Source organism: Hevea brasiliensis, chromosome 9 (genome assembly GCF_030052815.1).
Source record: "Hevea brasiliensis isolate MT/VB/25A 57/8 chromosome 9, ASM3005281v1, whole genome shotgun sequence".
Lineage (NCBI taxonomy): Eukaryota > Viridiplantae > Streptophyta > Magnoliopsida > Malpighiales > Euphorbiaceae > Hevea > Hevea brasiliensis.
Window position 1 is genome coordinate 934,805 of NC_079501.1, and position 27,290 is coordinate 962,094.

Consider the following 27,290-nt stretch of genomic DNA (forward strand, 5'->3'; position numbering starts at 1 on the left):
TATATTTAAATATAAATTTATTAAATTGAAATAATATTTTTATATTTAAAATATGATTTCTACTTCTTTCTATATAAAATTATAATATTAAAAAATATTATATTTATATATATATATAAACATTAATATTTTTAAACTTTAATAGTGTATATTTTAAAATAAAAAAAATCCACATTATAAATTATAATCACCTTATTAATTATATTGATTTTATAATTAAATTTAAGCTTAACATATTCTATTAATTATTAATTTTTAAATAATATATATTTATTTATTTAAATATTTTGTCATATATATAATTTATTTTTTTCCTTCTTAAGTAATTTTATTTAAAAATTTTAAAGTCATATAATTATATTATATATTACATACTAATTAAATATTTTATATATATAAAATATATCTATAATTAAGAAAAATATAAATTTATTTTATATGAAATATTTTTTTAATAAACTTATAAGAAATTAAATTAAATAAAAATTTTAAAAATATTAATAAAAAAATTCATATGTTTTGAGGATAAAAACTAATTTATTTTATTGTTCTTCTATGTAAATTCAAATATAATTGTATTAAAATAAATTTTCATAAATAGTTATAACATAAAAATAAAAATTTATTAGAATTCATTAAAAAATGAATTATATAAATAAAATATCTTTCTACTTTTGTAAATAAAATAAATTACGAAAATTTTTTCATAAAATTTTATTTAAAATTATTTTATAATAAAAATTTAATTAAATAAACTTTAAATATAAGTAAGATTAAAAATTTTAATTTTATATAAATTTTAAAATTAAATTAAATATTAAAAAATATAATTATAAATATTATAAATAATAAAAAACAATTTAATCAAAGCCAATATTTCTTCATTCACACGTTTATATATTATATAGATTATATATATTTTTAAGTCATAATATGTTTTTATAAATAGTGTAAAAAGTTTAGAGGATATAAAAGTAATTTCACATAAATTTTGAGCCGGAGAAATTTGCGAATGTGGGCGTTTTAGTGGAGGGTAGTGGAAGTAACCGCCTAAACCGTCAATGCCAAAAAAAAAAATAAAAAAATAAATAAAAATAAAAATAACACAGAGAAGAGAAAAATCAAAAGATAGACGAGAAGTGAACCTTGCTCTGTTTCATCTTCGAAGTGAGAAAGAATAAACAATGGAAGGAAAGAAAGATGAGATGAGGAAGGGGCCATGGAAAGCAGAGGAAGATGAGGTGCTCAGAAACCATGTGAAGAAATATGGCGCTCGTGATTGGAGCTCCATTCGATCCAAAGGCCTCTTGCAGCGAACCGGCAAGTCCTGTCGCCTCCGTTGGGTCAACAAGCTTAGACCCAATCTGAAGAAGTAATTAATTAATTCGCTACTCTCCCTGTCTCCACATGCAATCATTTTATAAGATTTTGATCATGCTGTTTTCTCCAAATTTGCGTTATCGTTTCCCAATTCACATACATGTTTATGATAATGGATGTGTCGTTGGTGTAGTGGGTGCAAGTTTTCAGTGGAGGAAGAGAGGGTTGTGATAGAGTTGCAGGCACAGTTTGGGAACAAATGGGCCAAAATAGCGACTTATTTGCCAGGGAGAACTGATAATGATGTGAAGAATTTCTGGAGTAGCAGACAGAAAAGGCTAGCAAGGATTCTACAGACTTCGGCGACTCCTTCCACTTCTTCCTCCTCTAACTCCAAGCCACGGAAGGCTAAAAAGGAAATTCCTTTTCGTGATGTTCCCACTCTGCAGGTAAACAAAATGGATCACTTGGGCTTAAATTCTACCTCTGGGTAATGATTATTTTCACTTTAATTTTCTAAATTATATTAAGTGGGGACTTTTAATGGAAGGACACAGGAGAATCAAAAAGCATTCTGGGAAAATTTGTTTTTCTGTTTTCTGTTTTTAGTGGACTATAGGAAGCATTTATCTGTTAACTCAATGAAGGTCAGTACAAATTCCCTTACAAGTATATGAAGGACAAAAAAAAAAAAAAAAAAGAAATCGTAATCCTTAATGTTTTAAGGTTTCAATCTTGTGCATGAAATGATAATTTAAAATCTTCTTTGACGTTTTTGGTGTTTCTTTTTTTCCTTTCCTGTTAAGGTTCCAATGTTCAACTTTCCAATGGAGGAAGAATCATCTACAAAGGCACAGTCGTGTTCAACATCCTACATTGAAACCCCTGAGCCAATCTCTATGGTGCCATTGCCATTCCATCCAGATATTGTTAAGATCGAGTTGTCTAGCTATGATACAAATCTTGTTCAATTGGAGGCCCAAACGCAAAATCCTTTCCCTCAAATCTCACAACACCAACCAGACCTTACATTTTCTCCAGAAAGCCAGGAACTGCTAGCCAGACTTGAGGATCCTTACCTATTCAATGTGTTTGGCGCAGTAGATGAGCCTGAACTTGAACCACAGCTTGCCCTGGGGCCGCCATTGTTTGATCCGGTTCCAGGCTGCATGAATAGTGCGAGGGAAGTAAGGAATCCTGCAACTCGTGGTACCTTCTTCGATGACTTCCCTTCGGACATGTTTGACAACATTGTACCACTTCCAAGCCCTTAGCAGTGTGTCAGTCACGTAGCTGTTTTCATCTCGATGGTGGATGATCAACTCTTAACTAATTTCTTTAGTTGCATTTCTTATGAAATTGTTGTGCATGTGAATGCTATTCTTTGTACTAACCGCCAGTATATAACTTTTTACGACTTCTTTTTAAACAATATGCCAAATTATAAATTATTGTCCTTCGCATGGAAAAGGGTCCCATAATCTCTAAGTTAACATCTTGAGGTTTTAGAGAAATAAATTTAAAAGAAAAAGGTACATGACACTTGCGTGCGATTTGTTTGCTGTTAGCCCATTATCTTGGGCTTGCCTTTCCTGGACAAGGCTCAAGATGCTGGAGTTGTTTAAGTTTATGGAAGGAAATATATTTTTGTCATTTGAAGGGGGAAAAGAAACACCAACTAACAAAAGAGCTGGATTGCTGCTCCACTCCAACAATAGGATGGATTTTACCACGAATCATGTAATTGCAAATTGCAATGTCGGGGAGGCAGCTGGCATCACCATGTCTCTATCACACACATCATTTTTTTGTAGTGGTACCATCATTTAATATCCCTTTTAATGACTATGGAATGTCTTGAACCACACATAAAAACCCATCTTTGTCTTCGGTGATCGAAAGCTGTGTATGAAAAGAAGCTTGAAAGACTATAGCAAAGCTATCCTCTCGCTTGAAATCAGGGGAAATCAAATCCCTCCAATCACCCTCATATGTCAAGTCAATTGTAACCGCCAAGTCCTTTTTAGCCATGTTCATTTGTCCGTCGAAGTTCAATTTAACTTTATTCATAGCTTTCAGAACAATGTTGACTTATTACAAAATCCCAAAGAAGGATCCTTGCACCAATTTTCTTTCCCATTTGCTAAAATCAATGTAGAAATGAGGAAGTGCCATGATGCAATACCTGTATTTATCTGACTCGTACAATCAATTAGCTGTGAATCATGAATTGCTACAAGAATTCTTGTGTAAACACACACAGACAAACAAAAGGAAGAGAGGGGAGGGGAGGGGAAGGGGGAACAAAAGCACCCAAATAATGGGCTGAATATGTCGCAGTTAAATCAATTTTAGTGTGGAAATTTCATGCAGAATCATCCATGGCACCATTGGGTGTAGCGATTGACGAGCAGTAACTGACGCCAGTTTGATTACTCTTAGTACGCACCTCAAAGTCTTCAGCTATAAATGACTGGTTTTCCTGGAAAACCCGCCTTCTTAGTTGTGAATATGCACAATACTCCACTTCATACACTGTTGCATCTTTCAGGAATGCAGAAACTGAAACACCAACTCCTTCTCCTGAATTTATATAAAAATTGATAAAAAAGATAAATGTTGAGTTGTTAACCTCAAAAGAAGAGTTTAAGATTAATATGCAGGCTTCTTAGAAGGCACCAGCACAATGATATAGCAGCTGGAGGTGACATTTGGAAGATTCATCACCATATCAAGGGAACTAAATATTTTGCAGGAAAGGTAATCAAGTGCAAGGGCAATGTGTAAATAGAAGTGAGTATCCAGGAAATCATTTAAAACTGTGACAACCAATGATGAATTTGTAACCAGAATTGAAGCTTACCATGTGTGACAAGCAGCAAATTTTCTGATGGGTATTTATCCGCAAGTGCCTTAAAAACATGTTCATATCTTAATCTTGTATCTGTTACTGTTTCTTCCCACCGTGGCAGCTAGAGTTCGGGGAAAATGAATAAAAGATAAATGCAACAGAAACGAGGAAGATTATTGTGCATATATATAAACATTAAATATGTCTTTTTTTTTAAAAAAGATTGTGATAACCTATACCTCTTCATGAACTGGTTTTGCTGTGTGATCCACTGTCCCAGCTGGTAGCAAGGCTTCAAGCTCGGAGATAATGAAACCAAAATCCCCATCTTTGGGTGCAACATCATGTCTAATGGCTTGCGCATTCAACATCTCACATAATCCATACTCGATAGAAACCTGAAAATTGCATAAACAAGATGAATCTAATATGGAAAAAAAATGAAATTTAATGATTCACTTGCAATGCAGTAAGCACGAAAAAGAAGAGAAAGAGTTGCCTGTAAGTTAATAGCTGCCCAAATGAAAACAAATTAAAATATGTTGTAATTTAGGATTAACTTTAGTACAATTTGAAAAAAATTCCGATCCAGAAATTCCCATTAGCAGAGTATTGTAAAGCCATAATCGATACAGAATGTTATCCACAAAAAGGATTCAGAGACAATAAAAGAAAATGCAAACCGCAATTATACACATGGAGCTCAAGTGATTTGACCTTGACTTTGGAGGAATCGATTGCTACACCGTCGCCGCAACTGACGTCGAGGTAGTCGTCGACGGCGCATAGAGCGGAAACAACCTCAGAAGCGGTTTGGATGCAGCGGAGGAAGGGGGAAACAAAGACGCGGTGGATCGGGAAACCGAGACGCGAATTTAGGCACCCGCCGGTGCAGAATGCCCTGACACGACCATTTTCAATTAGGGGTGGGTCCCAGGGCCTAGCGGCAGTGGTCGCCCAGTCAGGATCAAAATTGTCAATACGGTCGCCGTGCCTCAATACGACGACGTTTTGATAGAATTCATGGCGTTCGCCGTTGGAGTTTGGTATGGCGGAGTCCATTGGTTGGATTAGGATGGGGAACGAAAAGGGGAACGAAGCAAATATATACAAGCCAGAGAGCTTGGAACGAAATAATGAAGACTCGAATAAGATAGCGTGATCGGACCTTCATTGTTTATTCCAGTACATTTCTTGTATCCTCGCATGTCATTTCCCAGCAAGTCATACAGGACTTAAAGTACGGCGCTCCGTTTACCAGAAGCACAATTTTTATTATTATTATTATTATTCATCAATTGAGAAACCGACATAAAAAGACTGGGACAACTCTTCCTTTATGCACAAATTATCAAATTAGCAGCCGTTCAATTCAATTTAATTAAATTTTTATTTTAAATATTTATTAAAAATAATTATATAAATTTTTTAATCTAAATAATTTTAAATTAAATTTTTAAAAATATATAATATTTCTTGATTATATTATATTATTCTTCTCTAAATTAATTTAAATCTATTATTTTTTTTTATCCTCTAATTTAATGTACTCTATTTATCTAATTAGAGTCTTTATATATTTACACAATCACAATCTTCTTTTTTTATTCGGACTTAAAATCGGCTAAGTACAAACTATTTAGGTAAAATTATAAAATTCTCTTTCAATTATCTTAAATTGTGTAAACGAAAAGATTTAAATTTGAAATTTTTTATTTTTAAAGAAAAATCAACTACATTACTTTATTGACATGCAAAACATAAAATTCCTTCTACATCTACCTAACTTTTTAAATAATAATAATAATAATAATAATAATAATTTTCATTCAATATGGAAGAAATGAACTTTCATCTTGCAATTATGAACTTGATTTTTATGTTTATAACATATATATATATATAGCAATTTATACTTATTGAAGATACAAATTTGAAATGTACAATTTTTGTATTTTAAAATATATATTTAATTATTAAATTATGTATATGATGGAATTTAATTTAGACCATAATAGGGCAAATTCTTGTTTATCTTATCCCTATGGAGGCTGACGCATGATCGCATTGGATTGATTATGAAAGACCAAGACTTGGTCTTTAGAAATAACTACTAATCCAATTACGCACCTTGATTAAGCCTGTAGAATTAAAAATGATGATGAATTCAACTCAAAAATAAAATAAAATGGGGGACTTTGAAAAGCCTTCACATTGTTGGGATTATGAACAGCCGAAAATAGCCGCAGCCCATGCCCGCCCCTAGGATTTAAAGGAAAGATGGGCCGAGTGCCTTCCAGAATCTGGACCATGTCAGAAATTTATATTTTTTGAAAGCCCAATAACTTGTTCAAAATTATAATAATAATAATTAAAAAAAAGAGTTAATAATTCCTCGCAATATTCTTCTTTGGATCAAACCTCTTGCACCAGAGAGGCTTCCCATCAACCTTGAACTTGGCTTCATTTTTTCCGCTTAAGATCACGAAAGCCACACAAAACGCCTTGAAGACAACCTTCCCAAACAGTGCTGACATCCTATTCCGCCTCCTGGGACATGGCCAGTGCACGTATACCCTTTCCACGCATGGCCCATATTTCCTGCTCAATACACTTATCGTTAATAAAAAAAAAAAAAAAAATCATACAATGGATCGATGCGAATGCAAAAGTCTAATACTTACGCTGTAAAAAAGTCGATGATTTTATTTTCAGTAAGAGGATATCCCTTTGAGAACGTGAAGAACAAGCATCGATCCTCCTCTGAAGCACGTTCGGTTATAGGGTTCCACTCTTTGGCAAAAGGGTTCAAATTGGATCCAACAGATGAAGATGGTAGTAATGGTAAAGAACGTTCAGTCTCTCCTGCGGAATAAGGGCTCCAGTTATCATCAACGCCGCTAAATAACGTCTTTTCATTGCTCGAACCTTCTCCAGAAGGCTCAAGCCACTCAGTTATCTCTTCTACAGTCTCCTCTTCTCCTCCCCTACCGAATTCAAAGCCTCTCTCTTTCAGGAAGCCGTAGAAAAGAACACAATAGGCTTCTCTACAGATATCGTTGATGCCCTTCAAGACCTTTTCTTTGTCAGAGAGAATGACACTGGGGGATAAGAATCGTGGTGCTAAGGTTAGAGTAATACGCATGAGATTTGGTGAAATGGTTGAGTTGGTGATCTGTAGGGAGGACAAAACGGCCACAGCCTCATCAGAGACAAGAGACAAGAATTTATCATCGCGAGAAGAGAGCATTGTAATGATATTTTGAAACCCTCGACAGTCTAGCCACATCCAGAAGGCTATGACTTTCAAGGACTCTTCAGCAACCCTTCCAATACCCATCAAGCGGCAAAATACAGACCTTGCATGCTCATGGACAGCGGCAAGAGCCTCAAATGTAGCCATGCAAGTGAAGAAGAGAGACTATAGCACTGTATGTTACATATATGTGGACCGGTTAAACTGTGTATGGGGATGAGAAATGAGAGTGAAGTTTAGAGTCCATATCTCTACCGAAGAATAGTGAAAGATTGTGATGGTTCATGAACAAATTTACAAGGAAAGTGCCTTTGTAAGGAAATCTTTACGCAGGGTTGCAACGGCTAGGAGTTTGGGAAATTTATAGTTTTCCAAAGCGCATATCATTCATCATACATGAGAGGTGGCATTTTTTCCTCCATATATTGGATGCCATTATTAATTATAACAGCGATTTTTATGTAAAAGTAAGTTTAATAACTTTGAATTAAATATTTATACTAAAATTTATATACTTATATTTGAATTATAATATATTTTTAATTTTTTAAATAATAATAATATTTTTAATAATTTTATATAAATTTTAATATACTATTTAGTTTAATAATTATTAATTTTATTTTTATATAAAACCGAATTTATATTAACTCCATCCGTTTTTATTTATAAGTTGGTGGTCTCCATGCTATGAAGTTCAACTACGCAACTTTTTAATATAAATAAAACACTATTATTTTACCCATGCCACTATGTTAAGTTATAAACATTATACAATTATAATATAATTAATTATTACGTGCATCCACTCATTATTAGCCATATATTTCTGTTTGTAAAAAATTTGACAATTCATTTATAAATATTATAATGTAAGTAGAACATAATATTTTCATATTAAGAGAAAAAAAAAAAGTATAAACATAAACAATTAAACACTTCTACCGCGCAGAGGAAAATAATTTTTAGATAATAATTAGGCTTTTTTTATTTTAAAAACTTTTTTTTTTATAACTCGCATAAGAGATTAAATCACTAAAATTCAATTGATGAATAGATTGTATTATTAGATCAATCATCATTAATTATACTTGAAAATCTAAAGTGTTTAACCTAGATGAATCAACAATACATATTATATTTTGAAATGTTAAAAAAGTCATCAACTATTATAAGAAACAAAAAATAAAATAAAATAAAATTCATTAAGAGGTACGGGATTGAATAATAAAGACAGTAAAACACTATAATTTCATATACATTCTTAACGTACACAAATTTGAGGCCTTATTTGATTCAATTGAACTATTTCTTAGAAACTTTATTTTATAGGAAGCATATTATCTAATTTAAAGTAAATAACTTATTTCTTGAGGAGTGAATATGGCCTTTCATTTCTTAGAAAATTGACCATTAATTACTTCAAATCAAATAAATTAATTTTTTTGTACTTCATAAAAGTTTCAAGTTGCTTAACTCACTTATCCTTAACCAAATGAGAGATTATTAGGTATACCTGCACTATCTATCATAATCACGTGAAACTTATTCTCTATGTTACAAGGAGGACTTACTTTTTTATAAGGAGATATTACTACTTTTATGTATACTAGAAGTATTCTATAATCTTTTAATTAAGATATATTATAAACGAACACAAATATAAAGTTTATTAAAAAAATAATTTGAAAATAGTCACGGGTAAAAACTTATAAATTACCATCCAAAAGAATATATAAAAGAGAAAAAAAAAAAGAAAAATAATAAAAATATGAAAAAAAAAGTTTCTGAAAAAAAAAAAATAGAGCCTCTCTCTTCCAGAAACCAAACATGGAAGAACCTGATTCTCGATCACTTGACATTTTCATTTCATTTGTATTATTAGCCATATATTATACATATTCTAAATACGCCGGTGCATGATTCGTTAATGCTAATTCATTCAATAGAAACAGCCCAATTTTTTTAAAAAAAAAAAAATCTGATGATATGCATTTATATATCTTTATCTAAAATTGAATTGATATTTTATCACAATAAATTAGTATCACAGATAAATTTTGGGCATTCGCATTAAATTTATTTTTTTAATTTTATCAAAAATAAATCATTCCCATGAGACTGAAGAGTTTATAATTTGATTCTAAAATTTAAATTTAACAAACAAGATGGATAACAATTCAATTAATAATAGTTGATATTATTAATTAACTTAAAAAAAAAATAGAGACAATCATAAAAATTATATATTATCCTCAAAATTATCTCAATTTGTCTCACATTCAATTAATTTTTTTCAATTTTATCTCGACATCAATAATTCACCTCTAAATTTTCATAATCCACCATAATAATAATTATTTTTATTAAATATTTATTTTATATATTTAAGTATTTAAATGTAGAACTTTATTTTGTGATGAGTATGTGTATTGAGGCCGTGGAAAACCCGATGATGAAAAATTATATGACTGTAAGATGTAATTGGAGGCATGGAGCTGAATTATTATTTCCGTGGCATGATCTTGGAAAAATAATAATAATAATAATAAAGTTTTGGGGAAATTAATTTAATTAAATTTAAATAAAATTTTATTTTATTTAAATTTAATATGAGCAGTTCTTAAATGGAATTAATTAAGTTTAATTGGACTCCATGGGCCTAAGAAAGCCTAGTTAGGAATTTTAAATAGGACCCATTTAATTTTTTTTTGAAAATTAAAATAATAAAATATCTCTCTTCTCCTTCGTCCCACTCTCTTCCTCACTTCCTATTGGTGTCACCTCCTTGCCCTCTCTTTCTATTGGTTGGAACAACTCACCCATATTCCAGTCTCATCCAAATTCATCAATCCTAGTCATTTAAGTTATCTGAACTTTATCACACTAGAACTCCAAACCCTACCACACCTCTTCCTCACTCCCTATTGGTGCATTTCATTTTTTTCTGTCTTCCTATTGGTTGAAACACCTCACCCATATCTCAGTCTTATTCGAATTCTGCAATCGTAATTATTTGAGTCATCTAAACTTTATCACCTTAAGACTTCAAATCCTATCACACCTCTCTCCCAAAACCCTATAAATACCCCACTAATAAGAAAAAAAGGGGGAGATGGGAGGAAAGAGGAAGAGAAAATTCAGAGCTATAAGAAATTTAGAGATATTTAAGACTTTTTGAGTTCTTCCTTATTTTTTCTTTTCTTCAAAAAGATTTTTATACAAGATTTCTGGAAAGTCAGTTTTTATTGTTTTCTTTTCAAGATCTATACCACACAATATTTTAATTCTATGCTCTTTGTCTTCAATTTATTTTATATGTTCATATAGATCATGTAATAATATTTAATTTGAGGGGATACACAACTCTGCACATATTTAGTTTCTATCTCTCGTATTTTTATTATTTTTCTTTATTTTCTAAATTTGTAAAAAATTTGTAAAAATTATAATCATATTCTACACAAAATTCCATTAATTTTAGGCTCAAGAATCAGAAAAAAAAGCTTTAATATTTTGTAAGTTATGGCTGTTTAAAGTTAGGGTTCCTGTAAAATCTGATTTGTAGGATATCCGACTTGTGGAGCCCATATCTCCCTTGTTCCTTAATATTTTTGTGTAAATTTAGTGTCTAAAATTAACTTCAGAATCTTATGAATCTTTTCCAATTGATTTTGCATTCATATCTATTGTGGTTAATGAGTTATGAATTTTACAAAAAAGTAGTACGATTTTGTCACTTATAAAAGTTACGATTTATGTAAACCATTCGGTTAGGGTTTTGTTTGATTTATAAATTTTATAATCTTGTATGATATGTAAGCTATCTTCTGTAATTTTTTTTATGATTTTTAGGCATGTATAACTATTTTTAAAAAATCGGATTTCTTGCTAGTGTTAATCTGTTAGAATTTGGAAATTGTATATTTATGCATGTTCTTGTATTTTCTTGGGTTTTAATTGATATTTGATCTATTTTTCTTTGTTCTTTTAATTCAAGAAGTGTTATGAAGTGTTTGGATAATGTTAGAAGACTTAGACCATTAGGTAGTTGTAACTAATTAGGAATCTTAACCCTTTAGGAGACTAGAGTTAGAATCCAATGTAAATTGTTATTGATATTTTCTTTATTTCTTTTATTTTCTTTAGTTTCTTTATTTTTTATTACAAACAAAATTGGTAAATAGCCCTAAGGTAAGTACCAAATAGGGCATTTGCGTGGAGTTTATATGGAGCTAAACGGGAATAAGCCAGGGATATTATTGCCATACTAGAAGAGAAGACCATTTTTTAAGGGTAGCTTGCCTCAATGACAACTACATTTACCAACAGGTAAGTAGCTCTAAACTTCTCGAATAACCATTGGCATGAAATTGTAGTAATAATAGAACTTTTATTTGGTAAATTAAAATTAACTTTATTTTTAATTTAACTGACTTTTGCGTGTAATTAATTTAAATAAATACTTTGTAAATTAAAATTAATCTTGTTTGTAAATTAAACTAACATTGGCAGGTAAAATAAATTTAATTTAATACTTGATAATTGTAAAATAAATTTGCATGGTAGAAACCTTTATTAGGTTGTGATTGTTTGGGACTTATGTGATATTAAAATAAATTACACATGTACATAATTAACTTAGTTCAATTATCCTTAGGGTAACTTGGTGAAAATTAATTAATTAGGTTAAATAGAAACGTAGGGTTATTTGAAATTGAATTTGTTTGTAAATTAAATTCTTAATAATAAATTAATTTTAGTCATCTGGTAAATATCATTTAAATAATTAGCAACCCCATAGATAGGAATTACTTGTACATGAAAATTGTGTATAAATAACAACCCTTTTGTGAATTACTTGAGCATGTAGGATTAGAATTGCATTTTTATGATAAAGTTTAATAAATGAATAATAAGCAAGACTTCTAGAAATATTAGTAGAGGACTGGCACTCGAATTAACGAGGTTAGACCAGGCGTAAGGGGTGCCTAACACCTTCTCCTTACGTACCCACTATCCCGAACCTAGACATTGGGCTATGGTAATGACAGTTGTGGAAACTCTGTAACGAGTAAGTTGCCATCCATGACCCTCGGAAGAAACACTGAATATGCCTGGTTATTACCCGAGTGGCGACTCCTGTCTATCTATGCCTTCGTGGCATAAATCCTTAGTACCGTGGTAGTGTTATGGGAAGACGGTACTTACAAGTGGTTTGATTCTATTAGGATTCTATGAAGTGCATGTCTAGGAAATCTTTGTCTAGCGGTGTGGTACTTAAGTGAGACCATTGTGACTCCACCATCTTTCCTGGGCATTACCTGGTACATTTTATATAATTCTAATGGATGATATTTCACCTCACGCCCCCCTTGCCCCTACAATTTGGCGACTCCACTGGGGACTAAATGGATAGTTACTCCAACATGTTTTTATTAGTCTGATATTATTCCTTTGTTAAACTTTTTGCATTGCACTACACTATCACACGGATCACCCTTACCCTTTTTAGCGCTGCTAGTGTTAGCCAAGGAGACCATAGCTCCACTCGAGCTATGACCAATTGGTGAATGCTAGCACCCCATGCCCGTACCTTCGAGTATGTAAATGAGCCACAGCTCCGGCCATTGTGCTTAATGGACAAGCTCTCGCATGGGTGACCCTTTTCCTACTCGATGAAGCCCATGAGCCATAGATTTCAGCCCTAGGTACCCCATAGATTTTTGTTGTGCTGGATTTATAACCTTACTATTTAAACCATAAGTTCTAGTGGTAGTTGAGATGAACCTAGGCCTATGCATAAACCCAATGTGTGTATAGGCCCAAGTCCATTTCGAAACCCATGTTAAGCAAGAGGATGCTTACTTATGGTTAAACTTTAAGAATATAAATCCTTTGTTTGTGAGGGAAGGATCATCCTGGACCACCCCCTGTTGGTGTGTCCAGTGTACCATAGCCTAGAATATAATTTTTTCTTACCCTGCACGTGAGAGTTGAAGGTATAAAGAGGCGAAGATTCAGTTCTTGAGATTTTTTTTTAATTCAGCCTTTGGTCCAATTTTAGTTCAGTTTATATGGTCTAGTTTTAGTTTAGTTTTGGTTCTGTTGGTATGGGTCAGTTTTGGTTTTGTAAAAGTAAAGGCAAAAAGAAAAAAAAAAGAAAAAAATGGTCCATTCATGCATTGCATTCATGTACATAGCATGTTTAGGTTAACCCTTAAATCCTATTTTTTTGAGCAAACATAGCCTCAAAATACACTAAAGAGACTTTCAATCAGGTCACCTGGGTTAGGAAAGGGAAGAGACTAGTAAGGATTTCACCTGCACGACTTAAGATGGAAGAAACTATGGCCGTGCTTGATGAAATATTAAACATCAAGATGTTTGAGCTATAAGAGACAATTGTAGTCAACTTTAGAAAGAGGCCCCGAGGTAGGCCAATTAAGTAGCATTAAAGTTATTGGGGTTCAAATTGTGTCTCACACCCCAAGGAGATTTTTTCCAATTCAGCCAACCCTTATCCGAAGTTTTGGAGGGTCTCAAAGTTTAAGACCTCCTATAGCTCTTAGCACCCAGACCACTACCAAATTCACTCCCACCTAGCTATGATATCAACAATGTTGCCTGTTCTACCAAGCCCACAGTCATGACACTGACTGATGCTTTCAACTTAAGCATGATATCTAAGACCTAATTGATGCCAAAAGGATAATTGATCCAGAAAATCAACCCAAAAGCCCCAGGCCTAGCCAAAATTTCCACCTACACTAGGTATCTACGTGATCTCCATCACCCCAAATAACCCTAACAGAATTATTGACTTTATCCAACCCATCCAAAAGCCCAATGAACCTATCCAACCCATCCAAAAGCCTAATGAACCTATCCAACCCATCCAAAAGCCCAATGAACCTCAGTCTATAATGGTTATTGACATTTGTGATAATTCTAGCTATGATGAGGGTCCTTTGGATGTCTGGACTGATTCTGATGAGGAGATAGTTGCATTACAACTAGATAGTTCAGTTCCACTAGTGTCTGATTTTCAAGTTGTTGGGATCTATGAAAACTTGATGGATTTAAAAGTGGCTACTATGAAGAAAGGGATGAAGTTTTTTCTTAGCATAGGCCTAGGAGAAAGTATAGATGGTCTGGTGACTTTTCTTGAGATGATGGGACAGATCACGAGTCATGGTTTGGGCTATGAGCCAACAGAAGAGGAAGAAGAGTCAAAACCTCCTAAGTTCTTGAAAGAGGGGGCAATTACCTTGACATATGATTAGGGGTTACCACATGTGAAAGAATTAGAGCAGAAAATCAGCACCATTTATCTAAAGACTGCATGGAAGCCAAGAACCTAAAGTTACACTCCTAAGTTTGAGTTTGTCTTTTGTAATGCTCACAGTAGTGATACTGATGTTTCCATTTCTGATGTAATTGATGAAGATTTCGAGACAAAAATTACTAATATGACTACTCATTTTGCTTACTTATTTGATGTTTATTCTAATAGGCATATGCATGGCATTCATAATCATTTAGAATTAGTTTCTATTAATGCATCAAAATCGATCTCTATTAATTTGGGTACACCAAATAATCCTAAAGACATTAAGTTAGCTAAAGATTTAACCCAAGAAGAAAGAGATAAATTTATAGTCTTGTTAACAAAGTACCAAGAAGCACATGCCTCGAGCTTAAAATTAGATGGTCGATTCCCAAGCTAAGCTAGTCTCCCCATAGGAAAAGAATGATCAAAAGGTGACTTAGCTAGTTATCCCAATAAGGAGTAAAATTTCATACTATGAAGGATTAATAGTAGCACATGTGGACCTAGAGAGAGAAAGAAAATGGTATGAAGACATCAGAAGGTCTCTGAAAGTGAGAGAATACTCGCAATAAGCCTACAAAAGAGATAGAGCAACAATTCATAGATTAGCCACTCAACTTACTTTAGCTGGGGGGCAATTCTACAAACTCTTATGTGTGATAGAAAAATAGGCTGAGCAAATAATGAAAGAAGTATATGCAGGAATGTGTGGTCCCCATATGAATGGAAAGGTTCTAGTTGAAAAAAAAATGTTCGAAACATATAAGGATTGGCCTGAAAAACTCCTTTATGTTCTTTAAGGTTATCGTAGTACTGCAAGGACATCCACGGGGGCAACCTCATTCTCTTTAGTGTATGGGACTAAAGCAATGCTATCCATTAAGTAAAAGCTTAGATCCTTAAGAGTGATGCTAGAAGTTAAGCTCCTAAAAAAAATGAGTGGGCTTAGAAGAGATATGAAGAACTAGCTTTGATTAAAAGAGAATGTGAGCCTTGTGTCATATGCAGGCTTATCAGAGGAAGATAGCTAAGGCCTTTAATAAGAAGGTGAAGCCAAGAAAGATTAAAGAGGGAGACATGGTTTTGAAACAAGCTCAGCCCGTCCCTTTTGATTTAAGAGGAAAGTTTAACCCAAGCTAGGATGGTCCATACATAGTCAAAAAGATCTTGCTACTATAAGAATATCAAACCTGGATGGGAATGAATTTCAAGAACCAGTCAATTTAGACAGGCTCAAATGGTACTTTGTGTGAGACAGGCTCGCTAGGCTGAAGACCTACAAAAGGCGGTCTAGGCAAAAGTAAGGGTCAAAGAAAAAAAAAGAAAAGAAAAAAAAAATGCTAGATTGAAAACCTGCAAAAGGTGGTCTAAGCAAAAGGAGAGATGAGAGAAGATCTGGATGGAAAACTTGAAAAGGCCATTCAGCAGGTTATAAAGCTTATTTCTAACTTTGGAAGGTTAGAAATTTGGCAAAACTAAATGTAAGAGGGAGTAATGGTGTACCTGAATAAATAAAGAAGCTTTTATTGCATTAACCAGGAATAGGTTTTATTTGATTATGATCGCGATTGTTTGCGTCTTGAGGGATACATCAAATGATTAAGTATTTGAACTGCATTGTTTTGATTTAATCTATGTCTTCTGAGTATGACAAGATAGGTGCTTGATATGAATGCCCTGGCAATTGCCCAATTTCAAAAAAAAAAAAAAAAAAGAGCTCGCTAGGTGGAAAACCCAAAAGGGCCGCTTAGGCAAAAGTTAAAGCAAGCCCACTGAGATGAAAACCCAAAAGGGTATTTCAGGAAAAAGTTAGGGCATAAAGAATTGAGTTCATGGAAGAGATTGGAGTCAAGGCAGAACAAAATTTTGAAATGGCGTTAGAATAATGAACCATGGGGGGAGAGAAGAAAAAAGAAAAACCAGAGAGAAATTGTATTGTGACCTTAAGGAAGTTTTTTTTTTGGTGAACAGTTCTTCTAAAAAACTTTGAGGCTATAAGAAAGTTTTTACAAAAAGAGGTCCCCTAGAGGACTAAGTTTTTTTAGAATCTCTAGTAAAATCAGCATGCCCATGATAGGAAGTAGCATACAGAAAGCATAAAACTCAGAGAGAATTTTGAGACCCAGTCATCGTAATTTTTTTTTTTTCAAATCATGAATTATATATTTTTTGGTAAGTCCTTAGACGTTATTTAGGGCGCATGACATAGTTGTGTAAGGCATAGAAGAACATGCATCAACATGTCACCTGTAGGTGTGTAAGGTGTAGAATAACATGCATTACCACAGTTTCAATTGTCGAACTACGAGGGGGTCTGATTCTTCCTCAGGATAGCGAGGGGGATACGTAGGTAGTTTAGGACCGCGGTCCTAAATACGAACCCACAACATTTCATGATAGATATTTTTTGGTAAGTCCTTAGACGTTGTTTAGGTTATATGGCATAATTAGGTAAGGCATAGAAGAACACGCATCAACCTGTAGGTGTGTAAGGCGTAGAAGAACATGCATCACCACAGTTTCAAGTGTCGAGCTACGAGGGGGTCTGATTCTTCCTTAGGATAGCGAGGGGGATACGTAGGTAGTTTAGGACTGCGGTCTTAAATACGAACCCATAACATTTCATGACAGATGTTTTTTGGTAAGTCCTTAAACATTGTTTAGGGCACATGGCATAGTTGTGTAAGGCGTAGAAGAACACGCATCAACATGTCACCTGTAGGTGTGTAAGGCGTAGAAGAACATGCATCACTATAGTTTCAAGTGTGTCAAACTACGAGTGGGTCTGATTCTTCCTCAGGATAGCGAGGGGGATACGTAGGTAGTTTAGGACTACGGTCCTAAATACGAATCTACAACATTTCAAATCACATAGTTGCCATTGTCATGAGACCGTAGATAGTCTCATTACACAGAGTGTATCGACAGAACAAGATGCACTCAATTTTCACATGACACAGTTATCACTGTTATGAGACCGTAGCTACTCTCATGACGTAGAGTGTATCGACAAAGCAAGATACACTCATTTTTCACATGACACAGTTATTATTATTATGAGATCGTAGCTAGTCTCATAACATAGAGTATGTCGACCGAGCAAGATATACTTGATCCTCATAGCCAATGTTTCATAGTTATTAGAAATTTGAGTTTCACTTTGACGAAACTTGAGCAATGCTTTCGCATTTATTTCAACTTTTGCCAAAGTGGGAGGCAAACTATAGACCTTTATTTTATGATGAGTATGTGTATTGAGGTCGTGGAAAACCCGATGATGAAAAATTATATGACTGTAAGATGTAATTTGAGGCATAGAGCTAAATTATTATTTCTGTGGCATGATCTTGAAAAAATAATAATAATAATAATAAAATTTTGGGGAAATTAATTTAATTAAATTTAAATAAAATTTTATTTTATTTTATTTAAATTTAATATGGGTAGTTCTTAAATGGATCTAATTAAGTTTAATTGGGCTCCATGGGCGTAAGAAAGTCTAGTTAGGAATTTTAAATAGGACCCATTTAATTATTTTTTTGAAAATTAAAATAACAAAATATCTCTCTCCTCCTTGGTCTCACTCTCTTCCTCACTCCCTATTGGTGTCACCCCTTTCCCTCTCTTTCTATTGGTTGGAACACCTCACCCATATTCCAGTCTCATCCAAATTCATCAATCCTAGTCATTTAAGTTATCTGAACTTTATCACCTAGGACTCCAAACCCTACCACACCTCTTCCTCACTCCCTATTGGTGCCTTCCATTTTTTCCTGTCTTCCTATTGGTTGAAACATCTCACCCATATCCCAGTCTTATTCGAATTCTGCAATTGTAATTGTTTAAGTCATCTAAACTTTATCACCCTAAGACTCCAAATCCTATCACACCTCTCTTCCAAAACTCTATAAATACCCCACTAATAAAAAAAAAAAAGGGGAAGATGGGAGGAAAGAGGAAGAGAAAATTCAGAGCTATAAGAAATTTAGAGATATTCAAGACTTTTTGAGTTCTTCCTTATTTTTTCTTTTCTTCAAGAAGATTTTTATACAAGATTTCTGGAATGTCAGTTTTTATTATTTCTTTTCAAGATCTATGCTACACAATATTTTAATTCTATGCTCTTTGTCTTCAATTTATTTTATATGTTCATATAGATCATGTAATCATGTTTAATTTGAGGGGATACACAACTCTGCACATGTTTAGTTTCTGTCTCTCGTATTTTTTTTATTTTTTTTTTATTTTCTGAATCTTTAAAAAATTTGTAAAAATTATATTCATATTCTACACAAAATTCCATTAATTTTAGGCTCAAGAATAAAAAAAAAAGTTTTAATATTTTGTAAGTTATGGCTGTTTGAATTTAGGGTTCCTATAAAATCTGATTTGCAGGATATTCGACTTGTGGAGCCCACATCTCCCTTGTTCCTTAATATTTTTATGTAAATCTAGTGTCTAAAATTAACTTCAGAATCTTATGAATCTTTTCCAATTTGTTTTGCATTCATATCTGTTGTGGTTAATGAGTTATAAATTTTAACAAAAAGTAGTACAATTCTGTCATTTAGAAAAGTTACGATTTATGTAGCCCATTCGGTTAGGGTTTTATTTGATTTATAAATTTTATAATCTTGTATGATATGTAGGCTATCTTCTGTAATTTTTTTATGATTTTTTGGCATGTATAACTATTTTTAAAAAATCGGATTTCTTGCTACTGTTAATCTGTCAGAATTTGGAAATTGTATATTTATGCATATTCTTGTATTTTCTTGGGTTTTAATTGATATTTGATCTATTTTTCTGTGTTCTTTTAATTCAATAAGTGTTATGAAGTGTTTGGATAATATTAGAAGACTTAGACCATTAGATAGTTGTAACTAATTAGGAATCTTAACCCTTTAGGAGACTAGAATTAGAATCCAATGTAAATTGTTATTAGTATTTTCTTTATTTCTTTTATTTTCCTTAGTTTCTTTATTTTTTATTAAAAACAAAATTGGTAAGTAGCCCTAAGGTAAGTACCAAAAAAAGCATTTGCGTGGAGCTTATATGGAGCTAAACGGGAGTAAGTCAGGGATATCATTGCCATACTAGAAGAGAATACCCTTTTTTAAGGGTAGCTTGCCTCAATGGCAACTGCATTTACCAACAGGTAAGTAGCTATAAACTTCTCGAATAACCATTGGTATGAAATTTTAGTAATAATATAACTTTTATTTAGTAAATTAAAATTAACTTTTTTTTAATTTAACTAACTTTCGCATGTAATTAATTTAAATAAATACTTTGTAAATTAAACTAACATCGGCGTGTAAAATAAATTTAATTTAATACTTGGTAATTGTAAAATAAATTTGCATGTTAGAAATCTTTATTAGGTTGTGATTGTTTGGGACTTATATGATATTAGAATAAATTACACATGTTCATAATTAACTTAGTTCAATTATCCTTAGGGTAACTTGGTGAAAATTAATTAATTAGGTTAAACAGAAACGTAGGGTTATTTGAAATTGAATTTGTTTGTAAATGAAATTCTCAATAATAAATTAATTTTAGTCATCTAGTAAATATTATTTAAATAATTAGTAACCCCATAGATAAGAATTACTTGTGCATAAAAATTGTGTGTAAATAATAACCCTTTTATGAATTACTTGCGTGTGTAGGATTAGAATTGCATTTGTAGGATAAAGTTTAATAAAGGAATAATAAACAAGACTTCTACAAACATTAGTAGAGGACTGACAGTCGAATTAATGAGGTTAGACCAGGCGTAAGGGGTGCCTAACACCTTCCCCTTACGTACCCACTATCCCGAACCTAGACATTGGGCTATGGTAGTAAGTTGCCATCCATGATCCTCGGAAGAAACACTGAATATGTCCCGGTTATTACCCGGGTGGCGACTCCTTAGTACCGTGGTAGTGTTATGGGAAAACAGTGTGGTACTTAAGTGAGACAATTGTGACTCCACCATCTTTCCTGGGTATTACCTGGTGTATTTTATATAATTCTAATGGATGATATTTCACCTCACCCCTCCCTCCCACATTAAATACTATAATTTAAATTTAAATATACATATAATTTAAATATCTACGGAGTAGGGAGCGATCTTACCCGCCGTTGCCAATCGTAGACAGACTGACTAATCTACTGACGCACTTCGCTGGGCCAAGGAGGGCAGTTGAGACGACATCGTTTTTACCTAAAGCCATCAATTTTCCTTTTTTTTTTAGAAAAAGCCATCAACTATGACCAAGACCAAACGCCGCTGCCAGCTATCGCGCACCATGGCACCAGTAACGCTTTGCGGGCTTTAGCCACTTATAAACCGTCGGATATTTAGACCGGACGGTTAAGATCACGCCCCGTATCAACCGTTAGTTAAGGCGGGTGCCGGCCGTATTCCCTTCCCGTGTGGGAAATGCTGTTTCAGGTATGCGTTTGGCAACTTCCTTTCTTCATTAGTAAGAAATCCAATATAAGGCGGTTTATACAGGACTGGAATCAATAAAGAGAAGCGTGGCACCACTAACTTTCCTTTTTCCCACTACTATACATGCACAACCAGATCCTCAACACAAGGGAAACTAGTTTTGCGTTGCGAGGAGAGACTTGAGGAAGAGCATACAGCTTCCCCTCTCTCTCTTTGCAGACTGAGCTCCACAATCAAACCTTAAAAATCGTAAATTATCTTTCTCCCTAAAATCTTATGTGCCTTGCTCTTCTATACTTTTTTTTTTGTTCTAAAGAGTTATTTGAGTAATTATTTGTTCGTGTGTTGCTTAGATAGATCTTCGTATTGTGCTTTAATTTAACGAGATTGAGATTCTCTAGATGGACTTCAAATATTTCCTCTTTTTCTTTGCCCTTTTCTAATTTTTATTAATAGTTAAGTTTCAGATTCCATTCTGATGCTGTTAATAGTGAAGTTTCCTTTTTCCTTTTCACTTTATGAGCTTTCTATTTGGATCCCTTTTAAGGGTTTTTTCAATTTTGGACGCTTGAAAATATATGTAATTTTAGGGTTTTTGTTGATCGATTCGATTTCTCCCTTGTTAATTCCGAGTATTTTTTTTTATAATTTTTAATTTAACATGAGCTTACTGGAAGGCTTGGTGATTGGATATACTTTTCGGAATTTTCGTGTTTTCTGAACTATGCTTGTGTAGCTATTTATATGTCCAGTTCGGAGTGCTTTGCATCTTTTTGGTATGTTCACTAACGGAAAAATTAGATTCAGCTTTCTACTCTATTTCATTTGTTACTGAGTTACAAAGAGGCTCTTTGGTTTTCTAATCAGCCTGTTTGGAAACTAGAATTTTACAAGAATTAAATTCAATTAAACTCTTTTTTTTTTTGTTATCAATTCTCATGATTGGAAATCTAATGGCTTCACTTTGGAATAAATCATTTATAAGAGAATGCATAATCAGGCTTGATTTCTTTTTATTTTAAAATGAATTTTTTTTATGTTAAAAATAATTCATTTTTTTAATTCCAAACATTAGAATTGATTAAAAAGAAATCAATTGAATTGAATTATAATAAAATTTTGGTTTCCAAACAGGGGGAATTTGTGAAATAATTCAACTATTTTATGCTTGGAAAAAATTATTTTAAAAGAAATAGAAATTACGTTAAAAGTGATATAATTGTTGAAGAATTGAATTGAATTCTTTTCTTGCAAATGAGTTTTTCCAAAGGAAGCCAATAAGTGAAACCTGTGGATTCTTTTTGCATGGGAAAATCAAGATAGCCAACTGAGGACTTGGCCTATTGGTAGCATGTCATTTGCAATTTTGCATCACAGTGCTTAGATTCTTGAAACATTTAGAGTTTTGTTAGTCTCTGCAATTGAGCAACTAAGCATATAATAGATTTAACTGTCTTTATGCTTAATGTTCATCCGTGTTATTGAGCAGTCATGTCATTTTGAATGAGAGAAATATTAACTATTTATTCTTTATGTAAGCATAGACGAATTCTGGGCTAGATGGAACATGAAGCTTTTCTGGAATTTTGGGTGAAAACAGAGTCCTGAGGGTTTCATCTACATTCATGTGTGCTATTTTGTACATATAGGTTTACCCCTTCAAATGTCGACCTATTGGTTATTGATCACCTTAGAAAATTTCCCTTTTTCCTTCAAACAATTAGTTTATGATGTCAGACAGGAAATTCCAAACTCTATAACTTTACTGATTGTTGTTCAATTACTGATCCAAATCTATACCTCTGTATCAGCAGTGCTTAAGTGACTGAATCATGTTTGGGTATGGTGGAAGGAGTGATAACACCAAGTATTATGAGATTCTTGGTGTCTCAAAGAATGCTAGTCAAGATGAAATGAAGAAGGCTTATAAAAAAGCTGCCATAAAGAATCATCCTGACAAAGGTGGAGATCCTGAGAAGGTAGAGTATCAGTTGCTTCATCATAGTTCTATATTATAAGGTTATTTTGGATTATTTATTTGCCAAAGAATCATGTAAGAATTGTGTTTGGTATCCAGCTACAAGAGGTAAGGCCTATGGGTCTTGAGCGTCTTGGCTAGCTAAGACATTGGTGTTTTCATGGTATGACATGTCAGTTGTACCATGATGGTTCTAAATGAGTAGGTGATTAGGATTTATGCTGGATTCCCTTTCATCAACTTCATTCACTATCAAGATAATGGTGGATAAAATTAACTAAGCATTCAATTTTCTGTGATTTGTTACTATTAGCATTTTACAAAATCTGCTGGCAGCATTGTTGCACGATTCAATCTGACATTGAAATGGATTTGTGCGACTATCTCTGTTTCCTCCATCATTCTGAAATTCCTCTTTGGTCTTGTCTGTAGTTCAAGGAGCTGGCTCATGCTTATGAAGTTCTTAGTGATCCAGAGAAGAGAGATATTTATGACCAATATGGTGAAGATGCACTTAAAGAGGGAATGGGAGGAGGAGGTGGGAGTGGTGTTCATAACCCATTTGATATATTTGAATCACTTTTTGGCAGATCTTTTGGTGGTAAGAAATGGCTTCCTGGCCTTTTTGTTCTATGTTCTCTCTCCCTTGGACTTCCTTTATGCCGTTCTCATTCCTCTATTTCTGTTAACCTATTAGATTGGAAGGTCACTAGTGTCTGAATCTTGTAGGGGGAGGCAGCTCAAGAGGAAGAAGGCAGAAGCGAGGTGATGATGTAGTACAAACTCTGAAGGTTACCTTAGAGGACTTATATAATGGAACAACCAAGAAACTCTCTCTTTCTAGAAATTTTATGTGTACTAAATGTAAAGGGTATGTTCTTGTCACTTTATACTTCCTTTTTATTATTGAGCTTGTTTGGGAGGAATTTTTTTAAAGGATGGTAAGATTTTTCACGGTTTTGATACCTTACTTTACATTCTTTTAAAAACCCCCTTCACCCCATCCAAACACGTTGTTACTTCTCTCTCTCTCTCTCTCTCTCTCTCTCTCTCTCTCTCTGTGTAGTTATTATTGCCATGCATGGAGAAATTTATTCATAAACACACCTTGACTGACTTTTGGAAAATGAAAATACTGATTCTTGTATCTTTTTTCATTTACTTCTTAAATGTTTCAGGAAGGGCTCAAAGAGTGGAGCTTCTGGGATGTGTTATGGATGCCAAGGTTCAGGAATGAAAATTACAACACGACAGATTGGCCTGGGCATGATTCAGCAGATGCAACATATCTGTCCGGAATGCAGAGGCTCAGGTAGGTAAATGGAACCAACTTATTTCACCTTATTCATTTTGGCTGTATTTTCTGGATTGTACCTATTGTTGGTGCAGGTGAGGTCATCAGTGAGAAGGATAAATGCCCACAGTGCAGGGGAAAAAAAGTATCTCAAGAAAAGAAAGTGCTGGAGGTACATGTTGAGAAAGGGATGCATCATGGCCAGAAAATAGTTTTTGAGGGTCAAGCTGATGAAGCGGTAAGCTAAATGATATCTAAATTGGGTTTAGCTTGTGCTTTTCTTTATTAGCTTGGTTTAATTTGTCTTAATAGTATTTTTTTTCCAACTGAAATTCAGTATGAAAAGTGTGAAATATGGAACAGAAATGGCATACTAGTTTTTGGATTAGTTTTGTGGACATATTGTGATGTGATGATGAAAAATGAGTGGCAAAAGCAAAATAAGACAGAAAAGTTATCATTCTAAGTGGACCAGCCCTTGACGTTCATGTTAGCTGAGGGTATTTGCTTACAAAAAGGTTGCTTTTTTATCTGTACTAAGTTAGAAGTTGTCAACACTTTACAGTAATCTTGGTACACATCTGAACAGGTTAGTTGTTGCCTTAACTATTTACACAAAAATCCACTTCTACAATATAATGATGATGTTTATATTTTGAAAGGGCTCCAATCTAAACATTGTTTTAAGCAATGACTTGAAGATCCTTATATCTTTCTTAATTTAATTTGCAGCCTGATACGGTTACTGGAGATATTGTTTTTGTATTGCAACTGAGGGATCACCCCAAGTTTGAGCGGAAGGTTGATGATCTCATTGTGGAGCGCACCCTCAATTTAACAGAGGCGCTCTGTGGATTTCAGTTTGTCCTGACTCACCTTGATGGCAGGCAACTTCTGATCAAATCAAATCCTGGCGAGGTCATAAAGCCTGGTATTACTTGGGCTTCATTAGGTTTATTTGTGTTGACTTTCATTTTTCATAATCTTGTTCCTGGTTTGTTCACTTCAGTTGTTTGAATGCAGGTCAATACAAAGCAATCAATGATGAGGGAATGCCACAGCATGGTCGGCCCTTCATGAAAGGCAAGCTTTATATCCATTTTAATGTGGATTTCCCCGACTCTAGGATTCTTTCCCCTGAGCAGTGCCATACTATAGAGACCATACTTCCCTTGAGGTCAAGAAAGCACTTGTCTGACATGGAGCTTGATGAGTGTGAAGAGACTATTTTGCATGATGTCAATATGGCGGAGGAGGAGAAGAGGCGAAAACAGCAGCAGAGATATGAGGCATATGAATATGATGAAGATGATGAGCCATCAATGTCAGGTGTACAATGCGCTCAGCAGTAAGTGAAAGACTGCCTTGTTTGCAATGGTAGCTACATCAGCTTATTACTATCCTCACAGATCGGCGTTTTGGATTCTGCCTAGTTTTATTCTTTTTACATATATAATTTCACCTATAGTTACCTGCATATGGTTTGTGCGCTATTTGTCACCATTTGTTACGAGTATGATGGTATATTTCAGGTTCTATATGTTTTATTGCATGTGCTTTTGAGTTATCTCAAATGATTTGCTATTTTGCTCTTGTCGATATTTATTTGCCATTAATCTGTTTTCGCTCCGGTGTGTTGCGAAGGCTTGAATTCGTGTGCATAGCCTAATGTTCAAGGGCTTGCGAGATGCTTTTAACCTTTACTGCATTGGTGCAGGGATGCCATTAGCAGAATTTCATTCTGTAAACATGATTTGCTTGGTAACATCAGTAGTAAAAATCTAAAGTACTCCACATTGTCAAGAGTTCTATATATATGTTCGCATGGCGGATCGTTCACCAGCAAAAACTCTGATTGGAGATCAATGTCATTGAAAAAGAATTTGACAATAAGAAATCAAAGTAACAATATTTTTTGTGGGAAAGCCTACCTGATATAAACTAGTAAATCTGTAGACTAAACGTTAAAACATACTGACATGACGAGGGTACTGTGATAATAACACTATAGCCGAGTCGTGAATGCTGTAGTTAAAAGCAAGCGCAATGGAACCGATAGCTGCTAGTTTCCCACTGTTGTTGATGCAAACTAATAATGGAAAAGGAAAAATTATGGTAAATCTTGAAATTATCTTTCTAAATTGTGATGGCAACGCTTGGCGCGTGGGACTTGATATATAATTTACACAAAATGGTAGGTGTTTTTTATAAAATGTGCACGCTCGGTGAAATTTCTTTTTCACGAACTCAAAAATAGTGATAAACATCTCTTCCCTCTCTTCATTGATGAATTTTCCTTTTTTTGATTGTTTTCAACATGAGGTGGGTAATCAATTGTTTTTGCACATGTTTAGAGTGCTAACTGAATCATAAATTGGCCAAGCTCTTTGTATCCAAAAGTCAAGCTACAGAGGCATGGATTATGACTTCGCAATGAACTCCACTTAGGTAACAAATAAATCGTCCATGAATTGGAGGATTCCAGCTTGGCCTTTCCTTTCTACAATTTAATAATTCTCATCTACACCATCCATCCACCATATTGCAACATATGATTATACATTTCAGTGGAGTCTACTATATATATATATTTTAAACCTTGATGAAGGAATCATTTATGAGATAGCTGAACAGCCATGGAAGAGAGTTTGATAAGTTTACAAACAATTAGTTCCTTTAATTTGGTATGAGAAAAGTTTGGTAAAGTTCATAGAATGTGAAAGTTTGATTGAATTTACATAAAATAGGGAAATATTAAAAAAGAAAAATTGTGATGAAGCAGAATCTTATTTAGTTTAACACCTAAGCAG

At 33.6% G+C, this 27,290-nt stretch overlaps 4 protein-coding genes across 6 annotated transcripts; 2 read left to right on the forward strand and 2 right to left on the reverse strand.

The window, feature by feature from the left end:
* The first annotated feature begins 1,136 nt into the window (after window positions 1-1,136).
* LOC110666925 (transcription factor DUO1) lies at window positions 1,137-2,752 on the forward strand. Its single transcript, XM_058152305.1, has 2 exons — window positions 1,137-1,769; window positions 2,127-2,752. Exons 1-2 carry the CDS (start codon window positions 1,497-1,499, stop codon window positions 2,592-2,594), a joined length of 741 nt encoding a protein of 246 aa, XP_058008288.1. The 5' UTR covers window positions 1,137-1,496; the 3' UTR covers window positions 2,595-2,752.
* A 604-nt stretch (window positions 2,753-3,356) lies between these two features.
* On the reverse strand, window positions 3,357-5,412 carry LOC110666926 (uncharacterized). The gene is made up of 4 exons (XM_021827603.2): window positions 4,889-5,412; window positions 4,411-4,569; window positions 4,184-4,292; window positions 3,357-3,903 (listed from the first exon to the last, which is right to left on the reverse strand). The coding sequence occupies exons 1-4, from the start codon at window positions 5,231-5,233 to the stop codon at window positions 3,686-3,688; spliced, it is 831 nt and encodes a 276-aa protein (XP_021683295.1). The 5' UTR covers window positions 5,234-5,412; the 3' UTR covers window positions 3,357-3,685.
* A 1,052-nt stretch (window positions 5,413-6,464) lies between these two features.
* LOC110666992 (uncharacterized) lies at window positions 6,465-7,539 on the reverse strand. Its single transcript, XM_021827675.2, has 2 exons — window positions 6,856-7,539; window positions 6,465-6,772 (listed from the first exon to the last, which is right to left on the reverse strand). Exons 1-2 carry the CDS (start codon window positions 7,509-7,511, stop codon window positions 6,556-6,558), a joined length of 873 nt encoding a protein of 290 aa, XP_021683367.2. The 5' UTR covers window positions 7,512-7,539; the 3' UTR covers window positions 6,465-6,555.
* A 978-nt stretch (window positions 7,540-8,517) lies between these two features.
* Window positions 8,518-26,064, forward strand: LOC110666927 (dnaJ protein homolog). 3 transcript variants are annotated; one of them, XM_058152306.1, is made up of 8 exons: window positions 8,518-8,527; window positions 23,023-23,187; window positions 23,619-23,787; window positions 23,916-24,057; window positions 24,365-24,498; window positions 24,576-24,718; window positions 25,213-25,411; window positions 25,504-26,064. In XM_058152306.1, exons 2-8 carry the CDS (start codon window positions 23,041-23,043, stop codon window positions 25,830-25,832), a joined length of 1,263 nt encoding a protein of 420 aa, XP_058008289.1. In that variant the 5' UTR covers window positions 8,518-8,527; window positions 23,023-23,040; the 3' UTR covers window positions 25,833-26,064. The 3 variants fall into 3 exon arrangements, with proteins under 3 accessions (XP_058008289.1, XP_021683296.1, XP_021683297.1); XM_021827604.2 differs by lacking the exon at window positions 8,518-8,527 and adding an exon at window positions 21,053-21,457; XM_021827605.2 differs by lacking the exon at window positions 8,518-8,527 and adding an exon at window positions 21,238-21,457 and having other exon boundaries at window positions 23,020-23,187.
* Window positions 26,065-27,290: the final 1,226 nt, after the last annotated feature.

Coding starts and splice junctions, on each gene's coding strand:
- LOC110666927 (XM_058152306.1), top strand. CDS start 23,041: ATGTTTGGGTATGGTGGAAGGAGTGATAACACCAAGTATTATGAGATT. Junction 23,788..23,915: donor TTTTGGCAGATCTTTTGGTG/GTAAGAAATGGC, acceptor TGAATCTTGTAG/GGGGAGGCAGCTCAAGAGGA. Junction 25,412..25,503: donor TGGCGAGGTCATAAAGCCTG/GTATTACTTGGG, acceptor GTTTGAATGCAG/GTCAATACAAAGCAATCAAT.
- LOC110666926 (XM_021827603.2), bottom strand. CDS start 5,233: ATGGACTCCGCCATACCAAACTCCAACGGCGAACGCCATGAATTCTAT. Junction 4,293..4,410: donor CAAAACCAGTTCATGAAGAG/GTATAGGTTATC, acceptor CCCGAACTCTAG/CTGCCACGGTGGGAAGAAAC. Junction 3,904..4,183: donor TTTGCTGCTTGTCACACATG/GTAAGCTTCAAT, acceptor ATATAAATTCAG/GAGAAGGAGTTGGTGTTTCA.
- LOC110666992 (XM_021827675.2), bottom strand. CDS start 7,511: ATGGGTATTGGAAGGGTTGCTGAAGAGTCCTTGAAAGTCATAGCCTTC. Junction 6,773..6,855: donor ATCATCGACTTTTTTACAGC/GTAAGTATTAGA, acceptor TGTATTGAGCAG/GAAATATGGGCCATGCGTGG.
- LOC110666925 (XM_058152305.1), top strand. CDS start 1,497: ATGTGTCGTTGGTGTAGTGGGTGCAAGTTTTCAGTGGAGGAAGAGAGG. Junction 1,770..2,126: donor GTGATGTTCCCACTCTGCAG/GTAAACAAAATG, acceptor TTTCCTGTTAAG/GTTCCAATGTTCAACTTTCC.